Source organism: Helicoverpa zea, chromosome 31, assembly GCF_022581195.2.
Source record: "Helicoverpa zea isolate HzStark_Cry1AcR chromosome 31, ilHelZeax1.1, whole genome shotgun sequence".
Lineage (NCBI taxonomy): Eukaryota > Metazoa > Arthropoda > Insecta > Lepidoptera > Noctuidae > Helicoverpa > Helicoverpa zea.
In genome coordinates this window covers 2859199-2883660 of record NC_061482.1, presented here as the reverse complement: position 1 = coordinate 2883660, position 24462 = coordinate 2859199, and the positions used below count along the sequence as shown (strand labels likewise).

Here is a 24462-nt window from a genome sequence, read left to right as displayed (position 1 = left end):
ATGATGCAAAATGACTACGTTTGCTTATGAACATGCCGTGTTGTGTAATAAATGACCGTTTCTATTGCACAATCCTTTCACAAGGGCTCCGAATGTAGGTCAATCTTTATGAGCATGATTGCAATGTATATATTTATTAACAAACGTGTGCTAAACTATAATGTGTTAATTAAAATATATTAAATTAGTAATTTTTGCATTCTTTATAATGATTATATATTTCTTTATTGTTGTGAATTATTTATAATGAAACCAAATATTTTTGTGTTTCCGGTGCTCAGTAGCGCCATCTACATCGTTTTTGGAGTTAGATTTGAACTTAATATCAGTTCTGAAGATAATCGCCAGATGTCGTTTCTGTAAGTACGTAGTGGCTGTGGCGACCGTGTAACATCCGAGTACGGACAAAAGATATCATACAATTCTTTACTTTTTTAATCGACTGCTAAGATATCCCGATTTTCAATTATTTCAGTCTGTAACTGCAGTGGTACAAAGTCCTTTTGTGCAAATTCTGGCGCTGCCCGAACTATTTTAACGACAGGCTTGGCTTACCTTTTAGAATTATCGTTTTTCCCACTACAAAAAAATTAAACTTGTAGGAGGAATAATGCAACTTTTTTGCGTAGGACTTTTAGTTTTTCCGAAAATCATGATTAACCAATTTCTATCCATAAGACCCTCTCCCTTCGATTTCAGTTTGCTGGTAAATTAATTTTCCTAGTTTTTGTCGTATTCTCTTCGCTTTGCAATGGGTAATAACTTAATGTTGGCAATTATCGAGAGCATTAATTAATGAGTTACTAGTCTTTATTTATAACAGCTGTCGTTAATATTGTATTCTCAATGCTTCCTAACAATTTTATTTTATTGCTTTCTAATTTAATTTATACTATACTATTTTTATATATTCTTGTCATTGATATATAAATAAAAAAGGCATTATAAATAAAAAGAATATTTATTGGGTATAATTTTCAAGTGTATATAAAACTGATGGTATTTCTTGGTTCTTTGAGCGCAGTTATACTTAACCACTTAAAAACACTAACACGTACTAACATTTATTACATTTGAAAAAGCTCTTCAATACATTTCCACAGTACATACAGCAACACGACCGATATTCGTACATATTTTGACAATAAACAATAGAATGCAACATTTTAAAGGAAACATTTTTCCAATAAAAAACAAAAAAGGTACATGATTTAAATAGAGAATCCTTACAATTAACATTCATTTTTTTCTTTATTCATTTGTTTTTGATGACATTTGTAGTATAATAAAAAAGAGGTTTTAGTTTTCAATGTTTTGTTCAGTTAGATTGCATGGCGTTAGTAATGATCTCCCTTGAAATGATAAGTCTCTGGATCTGTGACGTGCCTTCGTAAATCTGGTAGATCTTGGCGTCTCTCATGAGTTTCTCGACGGGGTATTCAGTGTTGAAGCCGTTTCCTCCGAAAATCTGGACAGCATCAGCTGCAGCCTTGTTGGCGATCTCCGAAGCGTGGCATTTGGCTACCGACGCGAGGACTGTGTTCCTAATACCTGTAGCAAACATCGAATGTGAGAAACTGCATAATTTCAGTAAATGTATAATTTGTTTAACTAATTCTGCACTGGATATCTAGGATTTGTAGCGGATTTTTTATGGTCAATTTCCAGTCTTTGATAGTCTATCAGGAACTTATCTGACAAATAAACTAGAACTTTTGGTTTCAGAATTCAGATGATATCTGACACAAATTATACCCAGTCTTTACCTGGCAGATATCATTAACTGTCAGATAACTAAAGTGTACTGTTGGTAACTAGTGAAATTGAGCCTTAAAATCGTACAGAACACAGAGTGAGTTCATCTTATTTGCGATACAAAACTCTTAATACATAATTCATTGTCACCAAGTCACCTTTGTAAATTTTGCCTGCATGGCCTATTTGTGTATGTTCTGGGACCGCTATTTATTCCACAAAAATTGTGTAACGAGTACTCTGTAACCTACTTTTTAACAAGCTAGTGTCAAAAAAGTAAGCCCCCTGAACTCCAATATGTTTCGTACTGTGACATAGTGTATACAAAGTGAACACTAACAAGTGACAACTAACAAGCTATGTATTCAATAATATATACGTATGCCAATGTGGCCCAAATATTAGGTATTTTGATTTGAATTGTTGCGCACTCAAATAGCATCTTCGTAGTATTACCGTGGTCGTGGATTGGTGCCGAAAGTCTTGCGCTCTAGTGCATACTTTGTGGCCTAACTCTTAACTACAACACATATATATAACTTAACCCCCCTAAAGTCCTATTTAATCACCCTTCTTATTCCCCTAAAACTGATGAGAAGTCATTAGCTACTTTAGGCAAAATTATTTGATTAAGTTGCATATATTACCGTGGTCAGCCATCCAAGCGGCTCTCATCCACGCAAGGCGAGCGGTCTCAACTCCGATGGCCATGTCAGCCAGCATGAAGGCCACGGCCTGGTGACGAGCGATGGGTACGCCGAAAGTCTTGCGCTCTAGCGCGTACTTTGTGGCCTCGGTGAGGGCACGTTGGGCTAAGCCGGTGGCACCTGCGGCTACCTGTAAGGGTTTCAAATAAAAGTGGTTGTAGTTGTGGCTCTCATTTAGGCATCTCTGACAGTCGTTATGGGTAGACAGAAGCCAGTAAATCCGACAACCAGTCTAGGTTGCCCAGGTAACTGTGGGTTGAGGTCAGGAGCCAGGATATTCAGTCGCTTCTTACAAAACACTGGTACCTACTCGGCTGCATCAGGTTAGATGCGAGTCGACTTTTAATAAATGTAACACATTTTTATTAATAACAATAATAACAAAGAAATGGCTAGGCAGATGCTACTAAAACGACATTCAAAAATATGGACAGAGCCAGTCAAATCCAAACAAAAACATTACCTCACTATTACAAGGTGAAACATTATTTCATACGAAAACAACTTGAATGTATGCTAACTAAAAATAGACGAATAAATCGCTTGACCTCAATGTAACAACAGAAAGCAATAAATGCAGTATGGATCATGGAGTAAGGAAAGACCGGAGATACCATAAGGTAGGTCAGACTGGGCTGCGGGATTGTTCGAAAGAGTTACCGCGGCTCTGGTATACAAAAGGCCTACGACGGAACACGACGGTTTTTAGTCAGTAAGAGTCTGTCACTCCCTCACCGCTGCTAACCCACAGCGGGAGAGGTGATTTGATGATTTTGACGACGTTAAAAAAAGGTAGGTCATACTCACAGAGAAACGAAACAGCGGAGATGCCATAAGGTAGGTAGGTCAGACTCCTTCCCCTACGTCAAATACTGAAGGTGGGCGTCATCAAAACGATCAGATACGACTGAACTAACGAGGAAAATCTTTTGGTCTTACAAAAAAATGGGCGGATTCCAAAGAATCTTATGAGGGCGGAGCCATCAACTTTCTTCGTCCCCTATACACTCACATTTCGACTCGCCACTTTCTTAGGAGACTTCGTTTTGACATCTCCAGTCGTAATATTGTTTTCCACGGACAGACATATTTGTCATTGACATCGCGTAATTGCAACCCAGACTAGAACTCTTCACGGAACTATCGATTTCTCGAATGAAAACTCAATTATGGAAGCGAAGGGTGAATGTATGGATACTTTTCAGTCTTTCTTACTGGAAAACTGTTGAAATTGATTGCAGTGTTTGGTATGGAGATAATTGGTATCCTGTTGATTCTTACAGGTTAGTTTTTATTTGGTATTGGAAAGTAGTTCCCGGGAAAAAGTTAGATACTAACTTCGTTTATAGGAACATTATCATCTGTCCAATTAGCCGATGAGTATTGGTACCTACTTAGCCGCGGTTGTTGTTGAAGATTTAACTTTTGAACGAGTTCCCGAAATGACTTTACACATTGTTGTAATTTAAAATTACTTCATTTTAACGATAATTTATTTTTATTCGATTTACACTATTAATTGTAGCATTAAATTACTTTAATTTTACAAATAATTGTCTAGTTTTTTCAACCTTAAATTACTAGCGCAGCGAACTCGACACCATAGTTATTTTGAGCCACCAATGTTTTACTTTTACTTAAATACCAGTATTTTATTTAATTGCAGCGACTACCTATCTGACCTCAAACAGCGACTGCCCATCTGACCTCAAACACACAGGTTCGCGGACACCCTTGAGGTGCCAATATGCATTATGAAGTAGATACGTTACCGGTGGGCGGGTCTTGTCGAAGGCTCCCATGGCGATCTTGAAACCAGCACCTTCTTCGATCAGCACGTTCTCCTTGGGTACGCGAACATCTTCAAATGTGATGCCACGGGTGTCTGATGCACGTTGGCCCATGTTTTGTTCCTAAGGATACGAAAATTGATAGAAATGTTTGGTAAAAATCGTGCCGAAAATTGGTTATTGTAGTTGTATAACACATGCTCATATATTTTGTGTGATGAATAATATAAATTATATTAGATTTATGTAGTTTTATTTTCTTATATACTGTTGTTTGTTTCAGTTGTTTGTTTCAGTTTTGTTTGCTTTGGTAACCGAATAATAAAAAAATCTTTGTTGTAGTCCTACACTATGCCCGGGTGCAATAGGCTATATTTTATCCGGGGCAGGAACTTATTTCCTCGGAAAGTGGGTGAAACCGGCGACAGAAGCTAGTGCATAATTAAACACTACGTATAAGTAATTCCAATCAAAAGAAAAATAAACAATTGAAAACTCTCTCATATCCTTGGTTATTTCAGTCATAGAAACTATACTCCAGTTGTAGGTTAAGAAGGAAGTTCAAGACATCAGTTATGTAGGTCAGGAAATAAATACATTCGTCATTGATATATATTTTTAAAGAAGGTCTTTTTCGCTCTGTATTGAATTATGTAGAACTAGTTTTCTTTAATATTTAATTAACTGCAGGGCTCGTGGAGCTTGCTGTAAGTAAATTAACTCAGAACTCGTGTAAGCTGAAACGTGTTGGAATATGACCACAAACAGGCATAATAGAAATAGAATATAGAAATCTAATTTGAATGTTTTTTGCACGGTTCCACGTGTGACACATTTTCAGTTTAATTTTCATTGTATATTTATTAGTCATTAAACCAGTTATTTTAAATATATTATGCTTTATTTGAACTATAAAATATACCTACATTAAAAAAAATGGTAATTCAGCTACGTTTGAGGAATAAACAACAACAAGGTTACTTCATGTGTATTGCGTTCATATTGTAAAGTTTGTGTGCGAAAATGCGATAGAGGGATTGCCATTGCAGCTTACATGAGCTCTAAATATGTGAATTTACTGTAATTTTAAACAATATTTCCATTTAAAAAAATACTATCGTTCGTAAGTATAATGGTGGCTGACCAACACATGTAGTTGGGAAAAGCTTAGGCAGATGATAATAATGATGACTTTCGTTTGAAAGAATACTATCCATTTTAAAGAGATGTAATTACCTTGCGTCCAGGAGAGACTCCGGGCCAGTCTCTCTCGACGATGAAGCCGGTGAAAGCCTTGCTGGCCGGGCACTTGGGATCCGGGTTGGTTCGTGCCAACACGAAGTACCTGAATTTGTGACATAGCTCTATTAAACACTAAACTAACGGATAAAAAATTATTCTTTATTCGTGTAATCTGCATAACCCGACCACATACTTTTGCAATGTTTTTGGGGATCCCTTTTAGGTATCTAAAGGGTAAAATGGGAACTTTTACTAAGACTTCGCTGATACCATGAACCGTGATTAATAGAACTTCGAAATTTTCACAGGTAAAGTATTTCTGTTGCCACTATAACAAATATTGCAAACTAAATATAATAAATGTTTTAGCAAGGGGCTCTCATTCAACAAATGAGTAGGTACTTTGGCAGTTTCATAACAACTAGCGTCCCGCCCCGGCTTCGCACGGGTGCACGGGTGCTTGCATGCAATGCCTATAAAACTACCTTTTCAATCATTCTATATATTAAAAAAACCGCATCAAAATCCGTTGCCTAGCTTTAGAGATTTAAGCATACATGGGGACAAAGAAAGCGACTTTGTTTTATACTATTTAGTGATGGTACGCAACCCTTGGTACTTAATCCAACTCGCACTTATCACTTCAAAATTGCACAGCACAGCTGTTAATCTAGACATACCAGTTAGCCACTCCTCCGTTAGTGATCCACATCTTCTGTCCGTTGATAACCCACTCGTCTCCTTTCTTCTCGGCGCGGGTTTTGACGCCGGCGACATCGGATCCGGCACCCGGTTCCGTTACACAGTACGCCTGGATTATAAAAAAAATAGTATAGATTGTAGGGCGATGTATTGATAGTGGAAACTTAGAAACGTAGAACACGTTTTGACGGGTGGTTATGATTTGGTTATAGTTATAGTCACATTGTGTAAACCACCCTTTTTTTCAACTAAGCATTCATACAAAGTATATCTTGGACACCAATGGCTAATAAAAAGGTGAAGGGAAACATCTTGAGGAGACCTGGACTATAAAGTTTGAAATCAGCAACCCGCATTGAGAAAGCGTGGAGATTTACACTCAATCCTTCTCCGTGTGAGAGGAGGCCTGTGCCCAGCAGTGGGACGATAAAAAGGCTGTAACTTGATATTGTTATTGGAGAACTGTTTTTATACTTACAGCAACAATAGGTTCCTCAACGAGTCTTCCGAGGTACTTCTTCTGCTGTTCCTTGTTACCAGCAATGATCACGGGCATTTGCTAGAACACAAAACTATTATAATATATTCATAGACTTGGAATAAAAAAAACAGTTACTGACAAAAAAACTACATAAAATGAGATGCCATAACGTAGAAATTTTATAAAAAAAATTAGCAAGTTATTTTATCTACAGGGTTATTTATAAACATTACATATAGGTTTGTTAACTACAATATAGTATAATAAAAAAAGTATTGTTAATATAACACAAAATAAATGTTAATAACTATTTCTATAAGGGTTAGTGTTTTAGTAAATGAATATAACAAACGAACACACGAAAACATGCTAAACTTGTCGTGTCTATATTATCCTTTATACCATTAAATAAGTATTAGTTAATCTGTAATATAGCCACTACTTTGTAAGTTTTCATGGAATAAATTAGTAATTCGATGTATGGTATTAGGAATGAAGCTGAAATGACACTGGACACATTTTCACCTATAGTTGATTACTTAAACGATTTTAGAAGAATACTATTAACCAGGGGATTGGAATTTTCATAAAACCTTATTTTAGTCCAACAACTTTAATTAGGTAATCAATCATTTTGGGAACATTTTTTTGTCACCCTTGATGAAAATGGTCTCAAGTGTCAAGAAACATAATTATAAAGTTAATATCCATGGTCTATATTAACGTCTGACAATGCAACCAGGGAGATATGGTCATGCAAATAAGCCAAAGCTGGGCGCAGAACCACTCACTCCAAGACCACTGGCTTCCATTGCTGTCATTATGCCAGTACACCCGTAGGCCAGTTCCTCAGCTACCATACACCCGTCAAAAACATCCATATTCATACCACCTGCAGGAAACGACACTCATGAGCTCAACGTTATGGGGACGAAATGACGAATGGATACCACGGAGTAGAGATGAACGGAGATGCCATTATGCATTATGTCACATGTAGGTCAGGCCCCTTCTTCTAGGTCAAATACGTAAGGTGGGAATGACCGAAATGGCTGCGAATGAACTAACGAGGCGTTCGGGTTCTTTCAGATACTTGTGAACGCTTTTTGGTATTACAAAAAAGGATCGGGTCCAAAAAAGTCGTGTAATGGTGAAGACAATAGAGTTCCTCGTCCTCCGCATTGGAGTGCTACTCTCATAGGAGATTTTCAGTTACGTATGGCACCTCCGCTAATCAATTTGTTCTTCATGGACACTACAAAATACAATGAACAACATAAATGTTCCAACTTCAGCTTCAATACCAGCATATGCTTAAGTTACACGAACATGTGCACAGTTTCTCAGTACTTAGTTATTTAGAAGTACATAAGACCTATTATTTCTTCGTTGAAGGTATCTAGTACCTACGTTGTCATGTGATCGATCTAATTGCGTAACGATACTAGACATAATACAGTATAGAGTAACGTGTAATACATCCAAACACTATTTATGAAAGTACATAAGCATATTTAACATGAAACATACACAGAACCATTACCATTTCCTAGTGTTACCATACATAGAAGTATCATACAAAAGTAATATAAAATTTATTTGAAGTTAACATTTTGTGAGAATATAAACTTATTAGGTAATTTGTTATTTTTCTGTTTAGGCAGGTATGATACCTAACTGGCCTACTTTTATCTCGTCATCTGCCTTACCTAGATGCATACTCTGTTACATTTCTTAAACGTCGCTACAAAAGATTCAATACTTTTAATTTGAATTAAATTCACAGAGCTTTGCTGCATAAAAGTACCTAATCTTATTCTGATGTTTCCGAAAGTAGTTTGCTGTATAAAATAGCTTCATACATTAAATAAATAATGTTTGCTATAGTTTGTTTTTTTGGTGCATCTTTATACAATAGGTATGCAGACTTACATATTACCTTTGTGTGCAGTTAATTTAGTTTTGCATAAGTATCCTGAATCCTTAATAGATTGTTTAAAAATTAATGCCAAGAATTTTATACTCTATAGTTAGTAATTTTGACTGAAAGAAGAATAATCGTTTTAAGTATCATGCGCTTATAAGCTGTACATTGACTTTTAGAGATGTTACGCCAATATGAAGTTAATGATTTTTTAGTTCCATCAATGATAGTAATTAATATAAGGTACATACAATAATTTATATTCGATACCGTTAAGTTATTAATAGACATTAGAGCAGCCAATTTTTATTTATACAAAACCTATTATGTTTTTGGTACCCCTGTTATTTTATAAACCCGAATGATATATGACCCAGTTTTTTCAGTACCTACACAACCTACGTTGATGGCACCTCAGATTGGTCAAGAGTGACTGACAGAAAGAACTCACTCCTAAGTTCGTGCCTCCAACGGCGGTGGTAATTCCAGTACATCCGAAGGCCATTTCCTCGCCTACAAGACATTCTTCAACCACGCCTAGGTTGCCAACGCCCCCTGGAATTTCTCTCGAAGTTCAAACCGACTGTTCACTTGTAATATGTGTGTTACTCATCACTGTATGATACAGTGATGTTGTGATGTAAAATTTTCTCCTGCGTTACTATTGTATAATAGAATTGAGCGAAAAAATTCTGCAGGAATACATTAATGTTTCAATACCTAGATGAATATTTTATTTCTTAATATATTTATTGTTCTTAACACCTTTAATATATCGTACTTGGGATATATAGTGTTTAATGCTCTTTATAAAAAAGGTTTTAATAGTGTAACCTTCGCAAAGTCATAATTATTCTAAACATTTTTCGGTTACATAATTAAGGATAGGACTTTATATAAAGTCTTGAATCGCGCAATCATTAATTATACAACGTGGTATGCTTAAAACTAAAGAAACAAGATGAGTTAAATATTAAATAGATTATATCTGGTATTACAATACTTTTACAGAATATTTTAATAACTATAGATGAAGGTATCATTGTTTGAATATCTAAGTCTTGTCTAACAGTAGGTTAAAAAGTAGTCAATTAAAATAGCTACATAGAATTGAATGCTTATGAATACCAGCTTAATAGGTAACATTAGTTAATTACCTTCTAGTTGGTTCATGATAACATAGCTGATATTTGATATCGATGAAATAATGACTGAAATGACTGAATGTCTACTTTCTATATTTGGAGATGTGACAAACTTGCCCAAACCATAAGAAATCTGAAGGTTCATGCTGTCACCGTAAAATCACGCACAGAACAATATGCTTACTCCAACATCAGTGATAGTCAAGGCCGCCTTAATGCCCGCGCATCCGAACGCAAACTCTTCGCAAACGAGGCTGCTTTCAAATATTCCTAAACCTAAGCCCCCTGTAAAGTATTCCATCGCTATCAAATATAAAACTAACACACTATCCTACCTAACTGTAAACTCATCGTAACAATATATGCCAACATCCTTCACAAGTTAAAAGCGTTGCATAAATATCAGCCTTATACTCAAATTCTGCGGAGTAAGTTGACTAGATCAAAATAGATAAACTTTTTACGTTACACACGTCAAGTTACTGCGCAAAATGGAATTGTTAAATAATAATAATAAGGTGTTAAAGCCTTATTCCATGAAAACCTTCCAATCCAGGTGTAAGTTTGGTTGTAAAAATAGTTTCCATGCTAAACTTACACCTATGGAACTGACGGTTACTGCGGCAGTTATACCGGCGCAGCCGAACGCCATCTCTTCAGCTATAAGACTAGTTTCGAAAACTCCTAACCCCATGCCTCCTGGAAGGGAGGTTTGAATCATCATTGGAGTCAGTTCTAATACAGTTTTTAGGTGGTCAAAAGTGGACATATATAAAATATTTTGGTTCCCGCACGGCTCAATAGGGTTGTTTCCAATTTTCGGAAATCTATTTAGATAGCTTCTAAATAATTTTAAGATCACCCTCTCTTTCATTTTTCGTCTCAAATCTTTTTATTTTTTATGTATTACATGTTTTTCTATTTGTCTTAAAATATTGCTCAGAAAACGCTAGATCACGTGACTGTGACGTCAACGTTCTCTGTTCATTCCTTTACATTTTAAAGCACATCTAACGAGAAAAAACTAACATACCAACTAATGGATTTCTTAATTTTAATAATGTATTTTTATAAAATAGCTACTAAACTATAATATTTTATACATATAGATTATTTTTATACATTTGAACAAAAATAAAATACCTCAAATGTTTTGAGTTGTGTACGCGGAAAAATGAAATGGTGCAAAGAAACGTAAAGTTTGTGTTTATTTATATTGAGGTTATGTTTGTGTCCGCGTTCGAAAAGATTTGATGCTTTTTCAAAAAACTTAAATTAAATGAATGTCTACAAGGTTTGTGTTGTGCGAGACTGTGGAAATACGACCATTAGTGCTCTAAATAAACTGTTCATCCACGTACCGCTGAATAAAAATCTTGGTTATTGATTGGCAAAGAATTGAGCGACCATAAAAGAGTCTACTCTTGGCAGATTGGAACTATCAGCTTTCATAAATCGTTTTTCCGTAATTTTTTAGCAGTTGTATCACTTAAATGCAATTAACACACAGAACTTCACAGAAGCAAATAAACAAAACATTAATTCTGAGGTTATTTCGATATATCTGTCACTGTCAAATACTTGTCATTGTCAAATATAGAAAGGATGACGTCATCGGTCTCTTCTCGTCGTTTTTAATGGCGTGACGTCACAGGCTCTAAATTAAAATTTCATAAATTAATTAAAAAATATATGGTCAGTTATAAATAATATAATATAGCTTATCGTGTTTCTAGTTTTGTGAACTTTCGGTGCATTTATTTAATTTTAACTAAATGAATACAAGGAAACAACCCTATTCGGCGCTCACCAATGGTCCCCATATGTATAAGGTTACAATGTTCGTACCACCCTAGAACTGGCCGTAATCATTATTATATTAGAGCTGAGTTCCGGAACTAATATCGGTATATAGGCCAGTGCTCGGGATGTCACACTTGTCTCACCAATACGATATGGTGGACTATAGTGCAATATGGCGATTTCAGGAATTTTGTAATATAACCTAGGCCTATTGCAGTCCATAGTTGTCCATAGGCCACCTCCGATGAGCGCCAAATGTCCTAGTCTGCACTGTGTCTGGGACAGTAAGAAGACTGAAGAAAAGTCAGTACCTAACAGAATCTACTTATTTGCTTTATAAATATGAAAAGTGTGTGTTTAACCTTTGCTTCCACATCCTTTGAAATAATTCATGAATACTTAGCAGCAGGAAATTTAAAACGGTGTAATATTTTAGCTCTACTTAAGTTCACTTGACGATTTGGCAACAAATTCTATCTGATTACTGAATGCAAAATTGAAGCCGACCTATCTAGAAGAACCATTCATATTTTCTTCACTTTTGTTGTAAATTGATCGTTAATTTCTTTTTTATTTTATCTTCATAACAGTATTTAAAATAACTTTTTATCTCCATCTTATTTCTCTTCTACAAAATTCTCTATCATTTCTTTTCAATTTCCTTCGGGCTCGTTCACTGAACACGGATTTCCTACAGGCTGTCAGATTCTTGGTAACAGCTTCAAGTATATTTTTATCTTGCCATCCAGGAAATTGACCCATATTTCCAATATGACCTAGTTATTGCGATCTCATTTTTAATTGATTGCTTTAAACTTATTAAAGTATATAATCTTTTTAACCCAGAAACTGTAAAACCCCTGATCACTATTTTTATGCTTATTTTTTTCATAAATCTATATAAATAAAAATGAATTGTTGTTCGTTAGTCTGATTAAAACTCGAGAACGGCTGGGCCGATTGAGCTGATTTTGGTTTTAAAATGTTTGTAGAGGTCCAGGGAAGGTTTGAACGATACGAAGTTCGCGGGATCAGCTAGTTTTAAAATAAATAGGTAACTGCCAACGGTGTCATACTAAAAAACTGTTTTGACAATAATAAAGCGTTCTCATCACTATCTATAGAGGAAAACAAATAACAAATATTATGACCTTGAACATCGAAATTTGGACTGAATCTTTGGCCAGTTCAACCTTTGCACAGCTGCTAAATTGATCGTCATTTTTACCGAGATACTGCGCAGTACATAGTACAGCAATACTAAGATCTGAATCTATTCTAATATCATGTCTTTAGTTACACATTAAATTGCTATTTAGATTGCAGTCGAATATACAATAGAACGGGAGATAGACCTACATTAGACTGTCTCTTTTCCCTTTCTTGCCTTATTTTTATCTGGAATCTGTATCGTACAGCCATCACAAGGAGCGTCCTAATTTTGCCTTTCAACATTAACTTGACCATCCTCTGAGAACTATTATAATCGTTTCTTAGTGTATTTTAATTCCCCAAAAGTCTTGGTTTCTCCCCAAAGTCCCCAAAGGTTGTTCTTGGCGAAAACCTCCATAAAGGGCCTCTCCTAAAATACTAATTTTACTTCTACATTCTTTAGGCTACAAAGAAATGGATATCATTACCGCAGTGTTCGGGGATGTGTCCGTTCATTAGGCCGACCTCCCATGCCTTCTTGACGATGGGCCATGGGTACTCCCCAGTCTTGTCGTACTGTGCAGCTACGGGTACAATCTCTTCCCTTGTGAACTTGCGAGCCAAGTCTTGTAAGGCCTTCTGCTCTTCGCTGAGCTCTGAAAGATATTAAAATAGTAAAGTTATTAGTAGAAACTCTCTGTGGCTACCCGCCCACGTCAGATTTTTTGAAGGAGAAAAATATTGATAGCAAGAGAACGATGCACACGTCTTACAAAAAGTCGGTCGAAAAATCCTAGTCAGGAAGTGATCGGTCTGATTATCGGTCTTGCGAAAATCCGGAGGTGTTCAGCCCGTTTTGGAAGACATTAAGCTGTGGGTAATGGTCATTTGTGTATCTTAGTCATTATGGGTAGACGAGTCAGAAACCCGTCTTAACAAGATGTGGAGGTCGGCTAAGCAATCGCTCTATCTAAAACACTTGTACTAAGATTTATAACAGAAAGCGAACCCCGACGTTGAAAAAAGGCTAAGCAGATGATGATTACAAGCAAACATTCTTCACATTAAGTACAAACATGACATGACGTACATAGGATTGTTACTAAACAATGTACGTAAATTAACGAGTCCAAAGTCTGATCGCGAACCAGTGTCATTACATTATCGTTTTGTGTACGAAAGATAAGAAAAATATTTTATTGGAGAAGATATATATTATTTGTCTTTTTAAAACGTCAAACAAACTTAGTATTCAAGGTCTTTTTTAAAGTCCAAAGAACTTTACCTCTATACAAAAGATTACATATTACTTTACGTGCATTTGCCTTAACCAAAATGTCATTAGGTTAGTGTTATTTAACTAAGAACTCTAAAGCTGTATTACATGTATTCAAAAATAACCTACATCCACCGGCGCCAAGTCAGTGCAATTAAAACTAAATATTTGCCAAACATGGACAGTTTCGCAATAAACTCGTTTAGATATAAATTGACCTGTCCTAAAGGTAATTATACCTACTGGAAGTACTGTTTATATTAAAACATCATGTTTACGAAATACGCCAGTTATTGGTTAACACAAATGTAAACCTTAGGAATACAAAGTGCACTCACTTTTTGTGACAAAGTCACAAGCAAGTCAGTAAGCAAGACGTTGTTATAATATTAATTTAATTACTTTAAAAAAACTTAGACAATAAAACCAGTTTAGTATACTTTTAAGTCTCTTTTAACGTCTTTTACAAAATTAGAAAACAAAACGCGACCGAAAGAAACTGTGCGCTGTAGTAATAATAGAGCAGAAAAATACAATTATTTTAAAAATATTTATCAAGAAGTCTTTTATAAAGACTTAGCAATTTCTAAGTATTACAGAAAATAGGAAACAGTGCAGTCTCTGTTGAATATTATATTTAAAACAGTCTATGAGATGAAATTACGGAATCGTTGCAATAAGCTCTGTGTGGGACGTTGCAATTATTTTATATTTTTAAACATATAATATCATCTATGTAAGATGAAATAAAATAACGTTATGCAATGCAGAAACTACTTTTGAGACGAAATATCACACATACCATTGGGTACAAAGAAATCTAGTAGAACAAGTATATCTATCAAAACAAGAATGGCTATGACAAGATTTTCAAAATTCCTGTGTGCTGCTTAATTACAGTGCATTAAAATAGCAGATAAGTAATTAGCCGACTAGAGATGACTCTTCATAAAATCGATAGGTAAGTAACTAAGTAGCGGACTTTGTATACTAGATTATCAATACCACGCGATCTCGTGGCGGAGTACTTTGGCATCTAGTTACATCCATATTGTCAGTATTCGATAAGAACTTATCGATAAAAAGTAAAACATATAAGCCGCTTGGGTTCAAATCATCAAGCGTGCCAGTAAATCCGGATTATAAAAGATATTGTTAACACAACACTATAAAATTACATAATATCACGTTTTTTATATTGTTATTGAAATAGGTGGGTCACATCAATGTTAACGGCGATTGTAAGCGAAATCTTATGCGTACGTCAGTGTGTAAAATATGTGCATTTGAAAGTAGTGAATAAGTCACCTGAACCTAGCCTAATGCATATATTTCTCTTGTTTAAAACATGTCAAGCCATGTTTCATTGGCACATCGTACTCCATTTATTTAGAAAATGCGCAGTTGAAATACTTTCATTTTCCAATTACATTTTTTTTTTTGAAAAGACGAAAGACTGATTTATCCGTCTCTGTGCAACTTTCTTTGTCTTTTGTAGACGATAAAGTAGTTAAGTGTTCTGTGTATTAACCCTTTTTAGAACTGGGTGTGAGATATGGTATCGAATGAATTCGTGAAATAATTAAAGAAGGCACCCATGGCTTGTCATGAAGCGGTCACTCATAGATCATCTTTCCTGCTAAGTAACTTTTCTACGACATTCTTACTTTATATTTGTATATGGTTGTATAATATAATATTTTATTTTGTCATGTTGACAGCCAGTAGTATTAGGTCGTTTATTAATAGCCATTCAAGTCGCAGAGCTTATTTTTTTTTCTTATTATATTCCGTATATTTTATGTGTTGTAAGTTATGTCATTTGAACATTGAACATCTTTGGCAGTCGGTACGGGTAGTCAGAAGCCAGTAAGTCTGATAACCACTCTTAAGGTCTCTGCACACAGCGGGCGCGGCGCGGCGGGACGGGACGGGACGCGACACTGAGCAGTTGTAATGTACTAGATATTACGCGTCACGTCGCGTCGCGCGGGACGGCTCTGTGTGACGTCGTCCGTAATATCTAGTACATTACAACTGCTCAGTGTCACGTCGCCGTCCCGTCCCGCCACGCCGCGCCCGCTGTGCGCAGAGACCTTTACCTAGGGCTATTGGTTTGCATGGATAACTGGGTTGAGGTGGTCAGATAGGCAGTCGCTGCTTGTAAAAAACTTGTACTTAGCTGCATCCGGTCAGACTGGAAGCCGACTCGGCAGATGATGATGTTTTGTAAGTCATGTCCCTACCTACCTACATATTATATTATTGTGTTTTATGTGTATGGAGTAAAATTTCTTACCGAAGCACATTCCAGTGGTAGGCAGGGGTTTTGCGGCCGCTACGGGAGCTGTGGTCGACAGCTTTCTGTAGATCGGCCTGGTGGCGCGTATCACCTGAAAAGGTCATAAAATTATTTTAAACCCTGCTTGAGAGGGTTGTTTAAAGGGCGAGTTGCAATATTAACGACCGTTCTAATACTCTACCTATCTATTGATTTGCTTAGGACTAGATATAGGAAATTGACATTAGCCCCATACAAGTTGTCCAATTACCATCTCTAGTAAGAAAAACAACAGATAGAGTATTGGGAAGGCTGTTAAACAATATCCAGACAAATTCCAGACGTCAAATAGCCAACCTGACGGCTGGTTATGGTCTGGTTATCGTTATAGTTAAATGGTGAAACTCATCCTTAGGCATTCGCAGTTGTAAGTATAGAGCAAATAATGCAAATAGCATAGGCACGAATATAATATCAAAGACACATCGTTAAAAAAATCGCAGCATTATCACTAGAATATAATTATAAAGTTATATAATACAAGTATTTGAATCCTATTTAACTTGTAATTTATATTTTAGAATAGAATGGATTATTCAGTCTGTGTTTTTAAAAGGAACTTTCTAAATAAAAATCTGAATTCTGTTGCCTCGAAAATAGTTTTATGAAATTCTAGTATAATAATTCTTACATTATAGAGTTTCTTAGAGTTTTCGAAAAACATCTTTTAGATGTTATTTCCTAAGTATTATTTTTGTGTTTATTTTATCTAGATTGCAGGGAACAAAAGATTTTCCCAGGTTGTTATTATGTTAAATAAATGTGATGTCATGACAGTTCAAATGTTGATTGTCATCTATTTTCAAGGACAAGGATTTTCAGATTTACGTTGGTAGGTACTTAAATATTACTTAAGTTATAATATTCTTATTTATTTTCTAAATAGTTCCTTGAAATACGATTAGACCTCGCCGTTTTGATATCAACTTGCGTTAAATGGGGCCAATGATACTTATTGATGTATCAATAAATAATTAACGAACTAGTCAAACAACTAGTAAAATTCAAGATTAACATTCAAAATAGGTTACTTTTTATTCAAATCGTATGAAAATGCGAACATGATGACGTCACAATTTTTTCATATCAAATTGTGCAGGATTTGATACTTTCTTCTATCTGCGATTAGCCATCCCTGGTATAATCAGATTCACTTGATCATTGAGATTTTACACATACGGCGATGCGTCACCTCGTCAAAAACCGATTCACTAGCTAGACCCAGTTAACTACCCAATTTGCTTTGGTTCTAAGTGTTCTAACAGTCAGATTTCATTAATATGTAATATGTTTGTAAACCATTTATCTATCCCACTGAGATAACAATTACGTATTTTTAAACATTACCAAGAACAATAGAATGACCTATAATCCTATATATCAAATATTTTGTCCTTTGAGAATGACTTATGGATCAAAACAACCTTGAGTGCTGGAGCTAGTCTTAACATAGTGGTATTGTATTCATAGACAATTTAATCTTAGTGACTTTGTTTGCTTGTTACACAAACAGGAACCGATGGAGATGGAATTTGGTCTGGAGGTAGCTGGTAGACTTAAAGATGGGATGTCATGACATGAGCACGACAGCTGGAAGGCTTATTTTATGAGTTGAAATGTCATCAAATAAGCACGCCTGTTATGGCTGCAACGGAAGGGAGTGTTCAAGGGAGGGATCAATTAACTAAATCCAACCTATGTTCTTTCTAAAGCCCTTTGTGCACTAAGGCTGCGGTAACTCTTTTGGACAATCCCACTGTCCTGGCAGATAGTTGGTAGAAGAGGCTTTTTTATTTTTTAATGAAGCATAGTTTTTGCATAATAGTTCACAAATACAAAAAAGAAGGCGTCTAGTGTGAGCATGATAATAGCATAGAAGATGTGCATTCACAATTACTAAAATTAAATTCATATCTTCATAAGAAGTAAATCCAATTGAAGATGTAAATATTTAAATTCAAGTTAATTTAAATCGCAAAATTGAGTTTATAGCACAGCTAGGTTTATACAAGTAAAATTAAAACAAATTGCATTATGATAATGTTTGGAAATATAGAACAATCCAGTTAAGAAAAAAGATAACTTAAAACCGGTCTCTAAAATATACAGTTGTTTTTTCCAGTTTTTACCAACTAAAAACATTTTCCTTTATTCATAACTGTTATTTAGCCTGTTAAGATTAAATTGAAAATAAAAATAATCAGCTCGGCCATAATTCATTTCTTTTATTTTATTTTACCTACTTGGTTTACAGGTAATCTTATCTATTTTTTATCTTTACTATGGAGGCAATAAGCTGCAAAGGTAACAATGGAAGAATTTTTGGCATGTGGGTTTAAAGATCAGAGTACAAATATTTAGCAATTATTTATTATTTTTTAATTATTTTAATTACTCAAATATTTTATAAGTCGCTCAGCAAGAAGTTTCAGAACTTCAAATATTGTAGGTTTTATTGACCCTGTGCATGCATGCATAATACCTACAGCATAATTGTGGTAACTCAAATAACTATGGATGAATAAAATAACTGTTGGCTGCTGGAAAAATATGTCACTTTGACAGATTTTGTAAAACTTAACGGACTATTTAACAATCTACCCTTACTGCAGATTTCAAATAATATATTCTTACTAGAGATTTTGATATAGATTCCTATCTCTAGTAAGTAAGTCCACAGTTCGATAGTTTATTGAAAACCATTGCTATTGTATGCCATATACCTACTTATTAAAATCTACTCTAACTCCCAAATGTGTAAAATGGCATTTATTCTTGAAAACATTAGCCTTTGTTGTTGATATCTTAAAATGTCCACTGTTGGACCAAGGCGTATTCCAAGCCATTGAGATGTGCCCATAGTCAGCGTTCAGGCAAATAGATATTGACATTGAAAGTCTATTTAGGTTTTGTGATAGCTTGAATGTAATCCAATGCATTGTCTAGATCAGAATATAAAGTATGTGAACCTATTGCAAGATTAGTGTGTCAAAAACATGCTGGCCTAGTTACCTACTTAACTGTTCTATGTTAATGTGTCATAAGAAATACATTATTTTTTGGTATGATAAGTTTAAAAGAGTTTTGTGGTTTCAATTTTAATGATCTATGGGTAGCTGGTAGTTATGGTTTATAGGCCCCTCCAAACGCCTACATTTTTAAAATACAGTATACATTTAAAATAGCATAGGTATAGACCATAACTAACCTTAAACGCATTGGCAAAACATATTACATCAACAACAATTTCATTTTTATAGGAACCTCAATCTAAAATGTATCTCGATTATATAAAAGTGAATTAATATCGAAAACTAAGAGCACAGTTTTTAAATAATGTTGTAAGTATACATTATCTAGTAGAAAGTTAAAAATATTAGTAGTTACATAGTCTACGCCTTTGGTTCAACTGTTCATTGAACTTTGGACTTCGAACTTCACAGTAACTGAACGCAGTCGCAATTATCTTTCTGCATAAGTTATTCAAATATACATATACAGTTAGAAACATAATCAACTTAATCAAAAATATATAATAAAATACTTCGAATAAAAATCGATTACACAATTAACAGGTCACAAAAAGAAAGTTCACTTACTTGAGTAATAGGATTCATTTTGAGTTTTTCTGCTTACACCAACAATAATACTTTATGTATTTTTATATTACTATACTTAATAAAAAGTTTCGGACTTTGATCTTACTAAATTGAACTATGGCCTTGTTATTCGTGAGACATGAAGACAAACAAACTCCTGCGCCGAGTCGACGTTAAGTGACGTTTATATATAACGCGGGCCAACAGATAACAAATATCAACGAAAGAAGATTGTTTACTTGCTTTGAATAGAAGTCTTTTAGCTCACATGCAACTTCGAGCCGTGATTATATTTTTTTAAATAAATTAATTTTCCTCTGCTCGATAACGATGTTTAGTTTTACTAACGCTACTGTGTTTGTATAATTACGACCAAAAGTAAAACAATAATACAAGGGGGGGGGCAAAAGATTATTTTTGTAACTTAATTAAGAACATATCCTTTATTTTCATGAAATATGTAATTAGCACAATGTTAAAGATTTTCCTTAACAACACTTATTGAAAACAATGATGGCACCCAGATAAATTCGTAAAATCAGCGTAATTAAATTCAATTGTTTACAAGCCCAAGCTTGGAATTAGCAGAAAAGTCAGGTAGGTACTGAATGAAATAATAGTTCTCAGGAATAAGTGGTTGTATCGAATATTGATTTGAAATTCTTATTTACACCACCAACACAGATTCGATTTTAACAGCTTTAGCGTCAATAACTATTTATCGTTACTTATAATGATATTTCTATTAAAATCAAGTCCACCCATCTCACCTGAACACCAATATAGTTCGACTGCTTCGTTCAACCTACATGAGAATCCAACAATTGTCTGCCTCAAGTATAAATAAATTCTTACCTTTTCAATCCTACCTAAATGTTATGCAACGCAAAGCACAATTTTAATTCACAATGCGCTCCGTATATGCTTGGTTACATTGAAGGCATAATACATAATATTGTTATCTGCACAATGGATGCTGCATGTTTTATAATAAGTCGACTTTAAGTTAAACAACCGCGCCATCCAAACTGGTCATTACAATTAGTGGTGTAGCCCAGGACGCAGGGGTCGACATCATGTGGTGCAATTTATTTGTGGTCGTTTTCTTGTTAGTTATAACGACTGCTAAAAGGGCGGAATTTCTTCGAGACAGGCCCAGCGAGGACCAAGAGGAGGAAGGATTTCATATGAAGAAAAGAGTTGATAATAAATTTGTACAAACCACCACTGGTCGATCTGCAGTGGGAGATGCTGTCGTTGAAAAATTTGTTGAAACTCTGATGTCCAGTGAAAGATATTTGAAAATGATAGAATCAGTGGAACGCAAGATGAACCACTTGGATACCACATTCCATGAACGAACTAACAGCATTCTTAAATATTTGTCGGAGATGTTAAGAATGATAAAGGCATCGTCTTCTGAAATGCTGGAGAAAGCCCTAAGAAATGTGAAATTAGACTTAGATAAATTGAAGCAGTCAATGTCAGAGCGGTTGGATGAACACCCTAACATGCGCGGTGAGTTCCTTTATTTTTTATGTTAAAGCTGGGCGTTAATCAGGATTCTGTGCATAAGATAAGGGGGCAATCAGAAGTCATAAATAAATATTATACCTAAGTAATTTCTAAGTAACATTGTGGAAATCGGAAATGTCTGAAAGTGAAATTAAATACTAGGCATTACATTTGTTTAGAGAAAGTGTTTTATTAAAAAATATTGAAATACAAAATACCTACTTAGACAATGTTTTTTAAAATAAATAATTAAAACCTATTAAATACTATTCAAATGGGGTAATGCTACAATAATTATCTTTGGGGACTTGGAAGAGCCATGGCGCCGTTAATCCTTATTACCACTGGTCCTCATCGGACTCAATGACTTCGGACTACCTACTTGCATCAGACCGGGCCGCAGGAAACGCCCGGGTGTTATCTCTGTGTATGACACGATGCTTGCTCCGAGTGGGAGTCGGCAGTCGAAGGCAGCGACCTTTCGGAGCCTAAATTGGTCCAAGCCTTAACTTACATATATTAGTAAAGGAACGTCTAAGGGACTACTCACACTTATTCAGCTCTATTCAGCTTATGTCCATAGAAAACAACGATTTTGTATGGAGACGCGTACGCATCCATTCAGTTTTCCGCGTGTATTCAGCTTTCGCGGCAAACAAGTATAAAATGAGAACAAATGTGTTTATCATGCGAGTGCTTTAGATGGAGATCAGCGCTGATCTGCCGCATTCAGCGCTGTTCCGCCGCGTTCGACGCTGAATGGGGCGGAACAGCGCTGCACACGTATGGTTCTCAACTCCTTGTCGACAAGTTGCAACCTGCATATCTCCTGGATAGATTTGATTTATTATTACGTAATTATTATGAGTATCATTCTCTTTGAATTTAGTATTATTTTGTTTTAATTGGGGTACCAATGTCGCGTATTCTCCAACCAAATTTCTATTTACCCAAAGTGGGTCGACCCACTGTCGTTTGCGTTTTAATTTTTTACGCTTATTTTTTTCTATGTCTTCTACAAGTAACGAAACGACAAAAATATCGCACATAGAACTGTCCATGTTGAGGGCACAATACTAATTGAGTAGCTGACCGTCTTCGCAGCATATGCAGCGCCGTACGTAGTAGATAGAAGCTTTTAGCGGCGATAACACTCTTACGCCGCTGTACGCCGCTGATAGAAGTAGAACTGAATAAGTGTGACCAAAACCGTTCAGCGAAACGCGAATAGAGCTGAATAAGTGTGTGTAGTCCCTAAGGGCTCTGAGTCAATGTCTCGTCCTCACGGGATGAAAATGATGGAGCATCGATGTTTCACTAGTTATCAGTTTTTGCCATATTTAAACATAATTGAAGGTACCACTAAACCCACATTATGACGGGCCTGCTGGATTGTTAGAAGAGTTACCGGGACTTGAATCAGAAAGGCCTTCCAGATAAGGAATATGGGTGGGCTTAAATCAGTGAGTTTGAATCGGACTCAGCTCAGTGGAAAGGTAAAAGCCTACATAGGAAAGATACTAAGATCTACTAGATCTCTAACACACAACGGTATGTTGCTAACAGTAGAGATAACTGCGGCTGTCGACGCGCTGACTGCATCCATTGACGCGTCAACGGCTGCCATCAACATTATAACTTCGAAGATCAGTGGCAGTCGTCGTCAGCTCTCTCTGTCAGTAATAAAATTGGATTATATAGTTGCCAAAATCACTCACAACTTCATCATAAACCGTCATCTATGCTCTATTTTTATTGTTAATTACGATAATTATTCAATTTATAATTAACTGCTGCAGTTAGCAGTTCAGTATCAACTCTATTTCGTTAATGGAACTCATTCCGAAAATCTGCGATGCATATACACTCTTGAAATATTTGCAGTCGACTGACAATTGGAAAAATGGTGGACACAGCTGGCTACTGCTGCAATTTTTTTTAAACTCTTTACTGAACCCACAATATGACACAATACACAGAAGCGCTGTCCCCTGAACTAGGTGGTTAGCCTGTATCTCAGGAAACAATTCCTTCCCCAGTTACAGAAAACTTAAATACTACTACAATTGAGAGCAATTAATATTGAATTAAAATCCAATATCAGTCGATTCAGATCTTTGATTTTGCTGACCCCGTAGTCGCTGGCATAAGGGACAGGATCCGCGTACGAAGTCGCGGGCAGAAGCTAGTATTGAATAAAAATTATACTAATGAAATATAAAATTACAATAATTTTAAAATATTAATAATGATGATTTTTACTAAACACTTTTTTAACTGATTGCGCGCCGTCTAAATGTCGCTACAGGCGACAACAGCAGTTGCATCTGCCATTAGCAACATGCAGCTCCCGTCTTAGAGATCTAACAGGTCTATAGGCAAAGAACTATGATGATTCATAAATACACCTACTCGTAGGTATAGTTACAGGTCCGTAGATGTTATTTACACTCTTAACATTCTATTGTAAATCAAGATTCCCTGAGAATCGGAAAAAAATACACCAGATCATCAGATGTAGACCATTCAGTCTAAGATGAATCTGAGATGTATTCATAACTTCAAATGCAATTATTCCCATAAAAATCAATCAATGACTCAATCATCAGACTTGTGCCGTTTATAAGATTTTATTACAGCGATCGTGAGATAATTTTTATTGATTTCCATAAACAGTGGAATTGAAAAACGGGTTTCTTAATTTTTTTGTCATTCATCCGGTCAGCTACATCCGGTTAGACTGGAAGCCGACCCCAACATAGTTGGAAAAAAAGGCTCTGAGGATGATGACTATTTTTGATTTTATTTAAAGTTATTGAACATCTTAAGCAATCGTTACGGGAAGTAAGCAACCAGTAAGTTTGACTACCAATCTTATGATGGGGTTGCTCGGGTAACGTTTAAGGAGGTTAGATAGGCAACCGTTCCTTGTAAAACACTGGTACTCAGCTGCATCCGGTTAGACTGGAAGCCGACCCCGAACATATTTGGGAAAGGGCTCGGGAGATGATGATATAAAGAGCCCAATTA

At 35.6% G+C, this 24462-nt stretch overlaps 2 protein-coding genes across 5 annotated transcripts; one reads left to right on the top strand and one right to left on the bottom strand.

Annotated features, from left to right (window-relative positions):
* Positions 1–942: 942 nt before the first annotated feature.
* On the bottom strand, positions 943–20110 carry LOC124645017 (probable medium-chain specific acyl-CoA dehydrogenase, mitochondrial). 4 transcript variants are annotated; one of them, XM_047184746.1, is made up of 10 exons: positions 19918–20110; positions 16277–16370; positions 13190–13357; positions 10345–10445; positions 6675–6755; positions 6175–6305; positions 5489–5597; positions 4235–4375; positions 2403–2592; positions 943–1551 (listed from the first exon to the last, which is right to left on the bottom strand). In XM_047184746.1, the coding sequence occupies exons 1-10, from the start codon at positions 19933–19935 to the stop codon at positions 1319–1321; spliced, it is 1266 nt and encodes a 421-aa protein (XP_047040702.1). In that variant the 5' UTR covers positions 19936–20110; the 3' UTR covers positions 943–1318. The 4 variants fall into 4 exon arrangements, with proteins under 4 accessions (XP_047040702.1, XP_047040700.1, XP_047040701.1 ...); XM_047184744.1 differs by lacking the exon at positions 10345–10445 and adding an exon at positions 9053–9156 and having other exon boundaries at positions 19918–20109; XM_047184745.1 differs by lacking the exon at positions 10345–10445 and adding an exon at positions 7469–7569 and having other exon boundaries at positions 19918–20109.
* An 881-nt stretch (positions 20111–20991) lies between these two features.
* Positions 20992–21461, top strand: LOC124645148. Its single transcript, XM_047184906.1, has one exon. It carries the CDS (start codon positions 20994–20996, stop codon positions 21459–21461), a length of 468 nt encoding a protein of 155 aa, XP_047040862.1. The 5' UTR covers positions 20992–20993.
* The last annotated feature ends 3001 nt before the right edge of the window (positions 21462–24462 follow it).